The sequence below is a fragment of the Papaver somniferum genome, unplaced genomic scaffold (genome assembly GCF_003573695.1).
Source record: "Papaver somniferum cultivar HN1 unplaced genomic scaffold, ASM357369v1 unplaced-scaffold_16, whole genome shotgun sequence".
NCBI classification, from domain to species: Eukaryota; Viridiplantae; Streptophyta; class Magnoliopsida; order Ranunculales; family Papaveraceae; genus Papaver; species Papaver somniferum.
In genome coordinates, this window is record NW_020625486.1 from 2,927,351 (window position 1) to 2,941,694 (window position 14,344).

At 37.0% G+C, this 14,344-nt stretch overlaps 2 protein-coding genes and 1 pseudogene across 2 annotated transcripts; 2 read left to right on the top strand and 1 right to left on the bottom strand.

Annotated features, from left to right (window-relative positions):
- Positions 1-305: 305 nt before the first annotated feature.
- Positions 306-6,495, top strand: LOC113337422 (kinesin-like protein KIN-13B). Its single transcript, XM_026583094.1, has 12 exons — positions 306-678; positions 775-1,014; positions 1,481-1,675; positions 1,844-1,951; positions 2,987-3,064; positions 3,152-3,233; positions 3,947-4,106; positions 4,191-4,493; positions 4,811-5,029; positions 5,131-5,602; positions 5,813-5,878; positions 6,042-6,495. The coding sequence occupies exons 1-12, from the start codon at positions 517-519 to the stop codon at positions 6,216-6,218; spliced, it is 2,262 nt and encodes a 753-aa protein (XP_026438879.1). The 5' UTR covers positions 306-516; the 3' UTR covers positions 6,219-6,495.
- Positions 6,496-6,920: 425 nt separating this feature from the next.
- On the top strand, positions 6,921-8,485 carry LOC113337434 (annotated as a pseudogene).
- Positions 8,486-8,672: 187 nt separating this feature from the next.
- Positions 8,673-10,671, bottom strand: LOC113337435 (F-box protein At4g09920-like). The gene is made up of 3 exons (XM_026583109.1): positions 9,652-10,671; positions 9,375-9,530; positions 8,673-9,220 (listed from the first exon to the last, which is right to left on the bottom strand). Exons 1-3 carry the CDS (start codon positions 10,669-10,671, stop codon positions 8,900-8,902), a joined length of 1,497 nt encoding a protein of 498 aa, XP_026438894.1. The 3' UTR covers positions 8,673-8,899.
- Between the last annotated feature and the right edge of the window lie 3,673 nt (positions 10,672-14,344).

Below are 14,344 nucleotides of genomic sequence, written 5' to 3' on the forward strand. Positions count from 1 at the left end.
CGTCTGATAAGCTGCAGAGTTACCTCATCCCGGTTTTCTATTTCAAAATTTCAAACTTCAAATTTACATTCTTAATCCCAAATCTAACAAACTAATTCTTTATAACCCCACATTATTTCAAAAATTAAACAAGAGACAAAAATCACAAGGAGCAATTCTCAAATTTTAACAACAATAGGTCCTCAACTTAATACAAAACATGAAGATTAAGGATATAATTGCTAGGATTGGAAAAGACTTTTTAGTCCTTTAATGTTTTAAAAAATCCTCACCAAACTTCTTCATCCGTTTTCACTTCAAAAAAATCAAAATCAAAACCAGTACACAGAGAGAGAGAGGGGGAGAGAAATTCTCACTGATTCGTCTTCTTCTTCTTCAAACATCTTTGAAAAACCCTAATTTTCAAATCAAATTCTGGAAATTTTGAAAGTTTCTTCATTTTTTTTGGCCTGCAAATAGAAATTAGATAGAGAGAAAAAGACGTTTGTGTTAGAAAAAGGGGAACCCTAAAAAAAAATGAATGTAGTAGGAGGAAGACAGCAAATGCAGAGATCTGGTTCATCTACGTCAATTAACCATCAAAGACAATACTCTGACAATTTCTTAGAGACTACTTCATCATCAATACCTAATGGGAAATGGCTGCAAACTTCTCTCAATGATGTTCCTTCTATGCAGGTATTCATTCAAAAAGGAAACCCATGTATAAATGCTTGATATTTTTTTTCTGGATCCATATGTTTGAGTTTTTGAAATTGTTTTTGTTTGGAGCAGGATTTTGGTTATTACGGTGGTGGTGGTGGTGGAGGTGGAGGAGGGGGATCGAGGGGTTATCGGAATGTTCAGAGGAGTTTAAATGGTGGGGGAAATGAGTTTTATACAGAACCTGCAACGCCTCCAGTTTATTCACGATCGTCGAGTCAAAGAAAGAATGGAGAAGAAAATGTGTCTCCTACTGAACTTAGTCCTGGTATATTGGATCTACATTCTTTTGATACTGAGTTACTTCCTGAGGTATAACTTCGTCTTTCTGATAATTTGATTGTTGAGAGTTTCATTTCTATTTAATTTCAATTCATGGAAGAAGTTTAATTTCGTCTGTTCTGCATGAATTGAAGTGGTAATTTGAATTTTATTGTTTGGATATTCTGATATTCACTGTTCAATTACAATGTAGACAGTTGATCTGGTACACTATATCAAGCAAATAAGCATATTCATGTTTCAACTGCATACGAAATTTGGTCAATAACTCATGGAATGGGAATTTCGTGTTTGTTTGCTTATTTTCTCATTGTTTTCATGGTGGTAGTCTCAGCTTTGAGCTGAAATTATGATGCGGTTATCCTTGAACAGATAGGTTCACATTGGACCATCGAACAAAATGTATTAGCTTGAAATTTGCATGCGATTCTTTTTGTGTGTTGTTGAATTTCTAGTGTAACATTCATTAACGATTTGGTTGATGATTTATTGATAGGTTCGGGGTCCTGGGGAATATGATGGTTCTTCTTTTTATCAATCTGGACGGGACAGAAGCTATGAAGACACTGAGCCTTACATTCAAGGAAACAAACAAACATCAAGAGCTCGTGGCGTGCCTGAGAATAATCTTATGAAGAGTTTTTCCGTTGATAAAGAGAAGAACAGTTCTGTTGCAAAGATTAAAGTAGTGGTATGTGCATTTGTATTATTTTTCGTATTTGTACATACTCACATATATTAATCAGTAATGAGTAGTTAACTTGTGAGATAACTCATTTCTTATTTTGCTTATTCTGGTGGAAGTAACTGCATAATTGCTGAGATTTTTTGATGCAAACACATAGTGGGTTGCTTGTAGGTGCGGAAAAGACCCCTTAATAAGAAAGAAATAACCAAGAAAGAGGAGGACATCATAACAATTGAATCAAATTCCAATTATCTTACAGTTCACGAGACTAAACTAAAGGTGAGTTCCTTAATCCTTTGCTTGATAAGTCTTCTATAGATTCTCTTACTACGCCGATATCTCGATCTTATTTGGGGGTTATGGTTTTTGGCATTTTTTATATCCTTAATCAGTTTAAAACTTCTGGACATTTTGTTTTCTTCATGTTAACGTGCAGTGTGTTCCTGATACAAGTATTAGTTATCAAGGGAATTGCCAATTGGTTTAAGTGTAGGCTGATTTGATTGAAAGAGAAAAAAAACTGCACCTTCAAAAGTCTACTTAATGATCATTTTTCTGCCAAATGATGTCTCTTTGGGGTTTCTCTTTGTTGCATATAATCAATTAATGAAATTTGCTCTTTGTGCTTTGGCAACTCTGTGAGGACAAAAGTTGAAATGCGATTGATGTAGCAGTTTTTTATGATGTATCCTTAATTTGGTATTCTTCAACTTTAACTGGAATCCCAAACTGAAAATTCTGCAAGTATTACCCTTTTTCCGGGTTCCCCTAGGAAGCAATCTACTATTGTTGGTGTCTTTCTTGCCGACATCATCAGTAGCCAATTGATGAGGTTCATCAGTAGCCAAATTGGAAGTAGGTGCATCCTGGAGAGAGAAAGTGCTAGCTCCTCTGAGATGGAAATAGACCCTGCATGCCTCAGTTGGAATACGTAGAAAACTATTAATCTTTGTAGTGAATGAAGTTAACGTATCTACACAATATGTTAATAGTAGTTACATATGTACACATGGAAAGATGGGGATATATCATGTAAGGAGAACGCCAGTTAGATACATAGTAAACATTTTAAGGGTAAACTAAGATTTCTTTGAGATCTTCGCTGTAGCTGACGGTTTTCTACAAGAATGCTTACTTTTAGCTTCACCGATCCTGCACAAAACTTGCTTTGCAGTGGATCAGATCACCCATAAAAATCTTTGCCATTTATCTAATTATGGCAACTATATGAACACTATATTTGTCAATGGCTGTAATAAGCATTAGTTCGTAAATATTCTATCCTTTCTTATTCAAGTTATTTTTGTTTGACAGGTTGACCTAACAGAGTACATGGAGAAACATGAGTTTGTTTTTGACGCAGTGTTGGATGAGGAGGTTTCGAATGAGGAGGTGAGTATCGCCGAATATGTGGAATATGCTTTGTCAGTATACTACTCGTGTCTCTACTGATTGTTATTCTTGTTTATGTCCTTGCAGGTGTATCGTGAGACGGTGGAGCACATTGTTCCAATAATCTTTCAACGCACCAAAGCAACTTGCTTTGCATATGGGCAAACAGGCATGTAATTGAGCATTTAGGTTGTCTGACATGTGTGAAACTTAGACTGTATAATCAAAATAACACGTTTTCAGGAACTAAAGGAGTTCATCTAATCCATCTTATGAATTTGCTAAGCATATATACCTGTTTGTTTGTACCTGAAATAGTGATATGCTTTAAATGAGGAAGCTTTTTGTCTTGCACGTCCATCTGTAGTTTATCACGCATCAAGCAATGAGACATGTGAAATGAAAACAAATTGTGGTTACTGAAATATTTGGAAATGAAAACATGGTGTGGTCACTGAAATATTGTTACTTACATGTTTTTCTTATTTCTAATATGCCGTAATTGTTTGATTGTACGTATTACTTATGACATAATAACCTGGGTCTGTATTTGCATGATCACCCGTTAGCTCCCCTGTCATGGTTTTGTTTTTCACCAGAGATGTAAACTGATGGTGATAACTTTAGGGTCATTTGACAACTAACTCCTCAGTGGGTATGAACTTGTTGCATTTGGTATTCATGGGCCATACAGTTAATGAGAAGTTTGCCTTGTCATTAATACAATATTTGATGCACACATCACAAAAAATAAGCATGCATATCTCTTGTTGCTGATCATGCTTTATTTTGTTTTTCTTGAAGTGTTTGTCGGGTAATGCTTATCATCTCAGTTTTTGGTGCAAGTAGTCAAATTAATCTGATTCTCATTTTGAACCTCAGGAAGTGGTAAGACGTTCACGATGCAGCCACTGCCCCTTAAAGCATCACAGGATATATTGAGATTGATGCACCATACTTACCGGAATCAAGGTTTTCAGTTGCATGTGAGTTTCTTTGAGATATATGGGGGGAAGCTTTACGACCTCCTTAATGAGCGAAGGTTCGTATCTTTAAGCTTATACTCTTTTGATTTTGTGCCACTGTATGATCTAGAAGCTTATTTCTCAACCTACTGACTATGCAGAAAACTTTGCATGAGGGAGGACGGAAAGCAACAAGTCTGCATTGTAGGTTTGCAAGAGTTTAAAGTGTCAAATGTTGAAACAATCAGGGAGCTCATAGAGAAAGGAAACTCCACAAGAAGTACAGGCACAACTGGGGCTAATGAAGAGTCCTCTCGTTCACATGCTATTCTTCAGCTTGTTATCAAGAGGTCAGCTGATGGCAGTGAGACAAAGCCTCCCAGGGTCATCGGAAAGCTTTCTTTCATTGATCTTGCTGGAAGTGAACGTGGTGCTGATACTACTGATAACGACAAACAAACAAGGTAACATAGTCTGCTATCTGCATTCTCTGTCTCTCTCCAGTTTCCTTACATGGGAACCTGCATATGATATAGAAGGAAAGTTCAGCTGATGGACTCCCTAGGTAAGCAGAGTCTATGGAGGATTCTAAACTATAGCACCCTAGATACGGGCATAGGAAATTTTAGTCTATTTTCTCATCGTGATCAGTGTGTCCTATTGGTTTGCTGTCGCCTGTAAACATCCATACAGTTCGAAACCATGCATCCCCAGTTCTACAGTTTATTATTTTATTTTGGTTACCTGTTGGGCACCCTTAGCTGATAGATTTTTAATGCAGAATGGAAGGCGCTGAAATAAATAAAAGTTTACTCGCACTGAAGGAATGCATTAGGGCTCTTGATAATGACCAAGGCCATATTCCTTTCAGAGGAAGCAAATTAACTGAGGTTCTCAGAGATTCCTTCGTTGGCAACTCACGCACTGTTATGATTTCCTGTATTTCCCCGAACTCAGGTTCATGCGAACATACCCTTAACACGCTAAGATATGCTGACAGGTGATTTCATTTTCTTTTTAACTTTTCTCTACAAATCCCGTTTCCCTTTTAACTTCACTTTTCTTTTGTTATTATGTTCTTAATAGATGTTTGTTTACCAGGGTTAAGAGCCTCTCGAAGGGAAATAACTCCAAGAGGGATCCTCTGTTAGCGACGTTAAACATCCGAGAGTCGACTACCGTGTCCTTGTCCTCTGCTTTACCACCAGTATCCTCCACTTATGAGAGCAACACAACTGATTTCACTGAGGAGCCCAACAGATTTGGATGGTCTAAACAATTCGAAAGAGAGACTTCTATGTCTTATAATATGGAACGCGTGCCTAGTGGAAGAGAAGATGGTTTTGCTGCTTCTGGTGGTAGAGGTAGTGCAACTGGAGAGGAATTCGATTACTCTGAGGAGTTTTACGAGCAAGAGAAACCAACGCGGAAGAAAAATGGGAAATTGGAGAGTTACCAAGCCTCAACTTTGGAGGATAAGATGAGGATAGTTGATGCCCAAACAAAATGGAAGGAAACACAGGGCAACAATAATAGTTCACATCCAGATGACGATCTGAATGCCCTCTTGCAGGTAAGAGTCATAGACATACTGGATACAATTTGTCTTCTTTGATTGTAAAAGGGGGCTACAAAGCCGTCAAAACACACCACAATCCAAGCCTTCATCACCAATATAACTGTTTAAGTCCAATTTTTTTTTTGTGGCTGCTGAGCCAAGCAGGTGAAAAAGAGAAATTTTCGTTATGTATCTCATTTACAATGCTTGTATTTAATGATTCAGGAAGAAGAAGATTTAGTTGGTGCTCATCGGAAACAAGTAGAGGAGACAATGGATATTGTCATGGAGGTTAGTCACCACCATCTGTTTTTTCCTGACCTATTTTTTCGTCGTTATTCACTTTCTGTTACTTCTCATTCTGTACATGATATCAGGATTAGGTCACTGTTTTCTTGTTGCCAACCAAATAACTCATCAGTAAATACATTGTCTAATTTTTTTGCTCATGCAGGAAATGAAGCTTTTGGTTGAAGCAGATCAACCAGGGAACCAACTTGATGATTACATCTCTAGATTGAACACCATTCTGACACAAAAGGCAGCTGGTATACTACAATTACAGACTCGTCTAGCCAATTTTCAACGGCGTCTCAACGAGCACAATGTTTTAGTTTCCACTGATCAGTGAGTTCTTAGACCGGGGCTGGTTGTTGATCTAAAACTCTGGCTGTCATTGTGGTGTGTGTGGTTATTACTGTACATGAGTTTTATTGTGCTATTGATTTTTAAGCATGCAAGCGGGGACGGACCTATGCAAAGGCTATCCCAGCCTTCCAGGCTTGTATTTTGTTCTCAGTTCGAGTATCAAGTTAGAAAGAAAAAAAAGAATCGGCAAGGCCCTTACTGTGTAATGTAATTGCTCCGCTCATTGTGCTAATGAATTTTTAAAAATTATATCCTCTTTACATAGCTGCCCAATCAGTCTTCACTTAGCTGCTCAAGTGGTTATTCATAAAATTTAACTTCACATAATTGTCAATCCGTATGAAAGTGATTAATCTTGGTCCAAGTTCAACAATGCGATCCAGACTTTAGAGAGTAGGATGGAACAGATACTGAATTAATATGGCATGAACGGACTGCAAAGCTATTGGACCGAATAAAAAAGAAGGAAAATGACTGGATTTCTTGGCATCATGGACCATTCCAAATGTTAAACTCTCGTCATCGGTTACACTGACAGAGTGACCCAACCGTTTTTGCAGTGACCACAACAGAACTTATCTCCTTATGAATCTTTGAAAAGTACTGATCTTTCTACCAAAAATCTCATATCCTCCTTGCACAAATTAACTAGTTCTTCATCTTCTTTGGTCGATTCATTGGATACATGGCGAGGAGCAGGAGGGGTTTATCATCCCTTTGCTGGGTAGTAGTACTACATTCATTTCTTTTGATACTAATTCTGTTGAATGTCACGCATGCATCATCAGGTGGATCGAGAGTGTCGCCAGAAAGCATCCGGTTTGACACAGGAGGGTTAGTAGGGATAGTTTTCCAAAGGGTTTTGTGTTTGGAACTGCAACTTCAGCTTATCAAGTTGAAGGAATGGCAAAGAAAGACGGCAGAGGACCGAGTATCTGGGATGTCTTTGTTAGTATTCCTGGTAACATTGCAAACAATGCTACAGCTGATGTCGCCGTGGATCAGTATCACCGTTACAAAGAAGATGTAGATATCATCAAACATCTCAACTTCGACGCTTACCGTTACTCCATCTCATGGTCTAGGATCTTTCCAGATGGAGCTAGGAAGGTGAATTGGAGAGGTGTTGCTTATTATAACAGGTTGATCGACTACATGCTCAAGCAAGGCATCACTCCGTATGCAAATTTATATCACTACGATCTTCCTTACGCACTTGAGAAGAAGTATAAAGGGTTGTTAAGCCAAAATGTTGTGAAAGATTATGCAGATTTTGCTGATTTTTGTTTCAAGACGTTTGGTGATAGAGTGAAAAATTGGATGACATTCAATGAACCAAGAGTGATTGCTGCCTTGGGTTACGACAACGGAGTAATTCCTCCGGGGAGATGTTCTAAATCATTTGGAAACTGCACACAGGGGGATTCTTCGACTGAACCATACATTTTTGCACATCATCTCATATTGTCTCATGCTGCTGCAGTTCAGAGGTACCGCCAAAAGTATCAGGAACAACAAAAAGGACGGATAGGAATTCTCTTGGATTTTACATGGTATGAACCTCTTACAGATTCAAAAGCCGATCAAGGAGCTGCTCAGAGAGCAAGAGACTTTCATCTTGGATGGTTTCTTCACCCAATCATATACGGAGAGTACCCAAAATCAATGCAAAAGATTGTCGCATCGAGACTTCCAAAGTTCACAAAGTCAGAAGCGAACATGGTGAAAGGCTCAATGGATTTTGTAGGAGTTAATCAATACACTACTTACTACGTGTATGATCAGCATATAAGCAAGAACCAGGTCAGAGGCTATCAGTTAGAATGGCAAGCTGGATTCGCTTATGCTCGTAACGGAGTACCAATCGGACCACGAGCACACTCCAATTGGCTTTACGAAGTACCCTGGGGTATGTATAAAGTTCTTACCTATGTCAAGGAACATTACGGAAACCCGAATGTAATTGTTTCTGAGAATGGCATGGCCGATCCTGGCAATGTTACTCTTCCTCAAGCATTACAGGACACCAGAAGAATGAATTTCTACAAGACGTATTTGATTCAACTCAAGAAAGCAATTGACCATGGAGCCAATGTAACTGGCTACTTTGCATGGTCATTGCTCGACAACTTCGAATGGACAAAAGCTTACACATCAAGGTTTGGTATTGTGTATGTTGATTACAACAACCTAAAAAGGTACCCTAAGTTGTCTGCTTATTGGTTCAAAACACTACTTAGCAGGCCTTAAAAACTTAAAAGAGGTTCATTCAGGGTATATGCCTCCTAACTTGATGCAGGTTTCTTCAACACTTGCAATGTGGCTTTCCTGATCTTGATTGTAAGTGTAAACAGACTGTTCTACTCTTGCTTGTAGCTCGTAACCGGGAAGTTGCCACAATGAAAATAAAGAATAAGATTTTATCTAGGTGCCAGAATTACGACTGTCGCATAGTTTTTGAGGAGTCTAAATCAAGGCAGAATAGAGCAGTCTAAATCAAGGCAGATAGGCTGAAAATCTAGAGCACAGTTCTAAAAAAATGAATTCAACAAATGCAGTTTACCAAAATGTGCATCTAAATTAGGAATTACCAAGGCATATTCCTAATCTTAACCTCAAAACAGTAAAGCTCAAATACTTGATATCTAAGAAAAAGGAAATAAATTAGGGACCTGAAAACGTAACCATGCAATCAGGTGAAGCCCATGAAAATGGCAGTAACTGCTCCAGAATTTTATGATTGGCATCTTCTACTTCTTCAGCAGTAGGTTTCTTCTTGTTCATATATTCCAAGCGATGTGATGAACTTCCAAGAGTAATCAATTGAAGAACTCTAGCATTCTCCAGAAATAATTTCACCACCTCTATCTCCCCTGGGTGCCCATAGAAATTCCGAAATTCAATGAACTTGAGGCATAACAACAAACAACGAGGCACTACATTTAACGACAATGCATCCTCACCGACCTTAACATACGCAAAGAGCTGAAGCGCAGGTTGTGGGTTCACGCCAGAAAAGGAAAAGATTAATTAGATTAGCAACAACACAAATTTATTGTGATGCAAATTTAAGAAGCTACTTTTCTTTCTTTCTTCTATTGAACAGCATTACAATAATCATAAGTTGGCATATCTATACCTGAAGGAAGACGAGTGATGTTAAATTTGGCGAAAACTGTAGAATTGTGTCGAATAGTGATTTGATTTGCCCATAATACATAATATCCACTTCAAAACTGACCAGATTACGGAACATATGGAAGCTTCTAGGGAGAACGCTTGAGTCGTCAAGAATCTAATCAACAAAGCATAAAAAGTACAAATATCATTGCACAATAACATCCCACAGCCATAAGAAAACAAATTTACAGAAATATAGTCATATCACAAACATTCTTATAAGCAACCGAACATACCTTAGGATAAAAGTAGGTATGCGATACCATTAGGTGCTTTACATGAGACACCTTCTCAACAAACTTATGCAAAGAATCATATTTGCTTTTAGTATAACCCTCTGAAAAGTTATATCGAATACCAGCTTCAACCAAACACGGAAAGCTATCAACAATAAATTCCTCCGGTAGATAATCAAACCACGTAAGGGACAATAAATTGGGTGTATCAAACTTAATCTTAACATTCTCTATACATTTTCTTCCACAAAATGCTATGCCAAAAAACTTAAGGCGAGGTAATGCAAAACACAGGACATCTAAACCCTTCCAACTAACCTTACTCATATGCAAATCTTCAAGCACAGGGCAATTACAAAAAACCTGCACTGCCAATCTCTCATCCTTGAATTCAATAAACGAAAGCCGAAGTTTCTTAAGTCTTTGAAAAGAGATTGGTGATAATGGTGATTGATCTATAACCTGTTTGTTCTCAAACTGCAAATCTAACACAGTCAATGACTCACAATTAAACAGTTCTAATGGAACCACTCTAGACCCTGAGCACTTAATGGAAAGAATGAGCTCTTCGACAGCATGCATGACAATCGAAATGATCCATTTCTTTACACGGTCTTGATCAAAGTACTTACTGTCAGTTTTGAGACAGAATTTCTTTATATGAGCCAAGTTATCGAGAAACAATACCTTATCCAGAAACTGCATGAACCTATCAGTCTCTGATAAATCTACTGGAGGTGAATCTTTGATCACTCGGTATTCTTGTTCCGAACCATCTGTATCAGAATCGGCTTCTTCGTCTTCTTCTTCTTCGTTGCGATCTTCAAGTGCAGTAGTAGCAGTAGGAGGAGATCGCCATTCTGTAAAATCAAGAACGGGAAGAGATAGCCAGAGATTGTTCCATCTTTTAGATAAGATTGTAGTTGAAGCAGCACGTTTGATTGGAAGAAATGAGAGAATGTGATGAGTGATGGATTCAGGTAATTCACTGATCCTATCCGTTCCGGTTATACCCATCATGTTTTCGTTTCTGAGAATTCGAAGCAAAATGAAATACTTTATGTATTACGGGTTTTTAGGGTTTGAAGGAGAGAGGGAGGAGAGAAAAATGTGGAGTTCTAGTCCGACGAGGGGAGGGTTTTTTTTTTTATATGGTAACATAATTTGACAGGCAGTTCCTAATTTTGATAGCATTGCGGCCGGCAACTACAGTTGCTCAGGAGTCATGACCTCCTATGGTACTATGTACTTACTAATTTTGAAACATGTAAAGAATAAGAATTTATACATCATGTTCAGATATATCAACAATGAGAGCAAAACAATATCAAGAAATACCTTAATCTTTTTAGTTCAGTTAGTAGCGTGTGTTTTTGGTTTAAAAATAGAACTTTGCTGTTTTCCTTAAATAGACTAGCAAAAGAAACACAATCTTTAAGTGTTAATTGTTTCTCTATTGAATCTACAGTGTGAGGCGAAGGCAGTGTTTTTTAATAAGCTAAGAAGGAATTCGTTTCCTATTTTAAAATCTGTAATCTTGACTTCTTCTTAATTCAACCGGCATTTTTTATTAAAAAAAAAGAACATGAAAAAATACAGATATTATGTTTAATAACAAATATACTGTAATATAACATAAGTACTGAATACATGAATTTTAAAAAGGAATCTGATGATGTTGGAGGATGAGTCAAAATTCAATAACCGTCATTTGAATTTCCTTCTTCTTCATTAAGATTTAAATGTTTCGAAAGATAGTAATGTGCGCAAAACATCGTTATCACAATCAGTTTTGGTAGATTAATTTGCATGTAAAAGTAGAATCACGTCACGCCGAAGAAGATTGCCATCTATGATAGATTTGAGATTATTGATGCAATCAGTTGAAGCACCAAAAAGCTATGGAAATCCGCTTTAAAAGCATATGAGAGGAAATTCATTTTGCATATAAAAACCATTACAGATGAAAATAAAAAACTTGCTAAGAAAACCTAGAATCGTTTTTCAAAACGACTGTTTTATTTATTATGTATACAATTATTACTAGTTATCCATATCTGACCAGAAGATCTGAAAAGTGATGAAATCTGGTAAATTTGAAACCCAAATTGAAGAGATTTGGTAAGATTTTTGTGGAGCGAAGAATAAGCGGTTAAGAAGAAATAGCTAAACAGAACATATATTTTAGAGAAAATCTTAACTGACAAGCCAATTAGATCGGCAAATGTGGTCAAATGTGGGTTCTCCACAATGGAAAAATCCATATAGCGGAAAACGGTTAGCCTCACGGTTTAAACTCCATGGTTAATAGTTATTATTATTTTGGTAGCCATCGCACAACGGTTATATCCCAAAACATACATAACTCACTTGTGAGTTATATTTTCAATTAGCTCATACCCTATTTTCTCACGTTTCCGCTCTTTTCACAATAAATTTGTTAATTCTCCCGATTTGACTTTTATTTTATTAATAGTTATAATTTTGATTTTTCTGATGAAGAGATGGAAATGAGTACCGCTCGGTATAATGAAGAGCAACAAAGGTATTTGTAGATATTGCAAAAATTGAATGATAAGTTAGATAAGGACAAACAATATAAGAAGGAACACTATGTTGGCATTAAAACATGCAAGATTTATACGTGCTATTAAAGAGCCACGACAAGTATTCACAACAAGATGGATGTTTCGAGATTGGGAATTTAACCACAAAAAGTTGATGCACGATTAGATGTATGCAATATGATCAAGTTTCCATATGTCTCGCCACTTAGTTCAAAAGATTATTATTATAGAGTATTTTGATGAAGTACATGCTAAATTTAATTATCAGTACGATACGCGACATCATCGAGGACATGGTCATGAACAAAAAGTGATGGTATCTCTTGGATTATATATTATGGATGTCTACTGATGCCACTAATTAGTACACTCATATCTGTAAAATAACAACATATGTAAATATCATTGTTTCACAAAATAACTATTAATCATTTTAGTCCAAGGTTTTAAAGCATACCTGTTAGAGCATTTATCGGTCGAACTCGCATGCGTGCTATCTCAAGCATGTTTGTCAATGTTAATGATCAAAACTATAAGTCTTGATTTCTAGTCTACTATAGATAAGGTCTCGGACTAGGATAGAAAGTGTAGTTGAGCTCAAGAACTCCATGGAAATCATCATACAAGACGAAGGACTACTCAAGGAACCGGTGGATCTTCATCGACTAAAAGGTATGTGGAGACTTGAACTTATCTATCACTCAAAAGTCTATTTACCTCCCATCTTGAGACAAAATTCGTTTTGCTATATAGACTTAGATTATACACATTTGCTATTTCGAGCCGAGTTTATCTCGCCTATCTATTTCTCAAAAGATGTGTTGGTAAGCTTTCGCTTTAGCCGAGTTCATCTTTACCTAGTGATGAAAGTCATGACAAGTTTCAATCACTTTGAAAATTGCTTACTTTGACGAAAAATAGTTTGTGAATAACAACTATAGAATATTAACGTCCTCTAAGAATGTTTCAATGATTGAAATGAGAGTTTAGATAATATAACCATTGGAGGATATAAGCATTGTTGTGGAAACAGATATATGTATAAGTCTTTATTCCTTGAACCGAAGTTTGCGAACTTTGTTGATCAAGAGAACCGGAATGGTGGCGTGAGCCAAGTCCGCGAACTGGCGGAAGTTCTCGACTCGAGAAATTCTGCTGGAGTTTGTGAACTCCGTCCGGGAACTTAAGTCCGCGAACTTGAGTAGGTTTTATCTAAAAACGATGTTTGTGAACTTATTCTTATATAAACTAAGGAATGCAAATTGCAAAACGTGGCTATATAGTTCATGAACCAATTCGAGTGAATCACATCGTTTTTGCTTCAATTGTGTCTTGTGTAGTTACATAAGATTTCCTTGCAATTGAACAACTCTCTAACTAGTTCATTTGAGTCACTTGAACTAGTTATGGTGACGAAGAATATGGTTGATATGAAAGTGATCATATGGCTAACCATTTGGTTGACTATTGTTGAACCAACAAATGTACAAGTTTGGGTACGGTTACACAAGTCTAGAAACGTGCATTTCATTTGTGTGTAACAAGCTAGTTTTTGATCTAACGGTTGAAAGATATTAGCTTGAATCTAATCAGGTTTTCATCTAAAGGTGAATATTGAATGCTTCGTTACCAAGCTAACATTGATTGCAAACCCGGATTTGAAAGACTATATAAGGGAGAACTCTAGCAACTGGGAAACCTAATCCCCACACCTTCTGTGTGATACTAGTTGTGCTAAGCTAGAGTCGATTCTCCTTTAACCTTTGGTTTCTTCTTCTAAACCAAGTTAACGACTTAAAGACTCCATTGGGATTGTGAAGCCAGACCGATATTACTTTCTTGTAGTTGTGTGATCTGATCTTGCTGTTTCTATCGTACGAGTACAATTGTAATAATTGGCTTGAGATTGATATCTCCGATAGTCAAGATATAAAAAAGATCACAAACACTTCGTCTCATCGTTTGTGATGCCGCAATATATTTTTTCGCTGCGTCGATTAAGATTATTGTGAGGTGGTTGATAATACTAGGTTGTTCTTCGGGAATATAAGTTCGGTTTATCAATTGGTTCCTGTTCACCTTGATTTATCAAAAGACGGAACAAAACTCGTAGGTATATTCGTGGG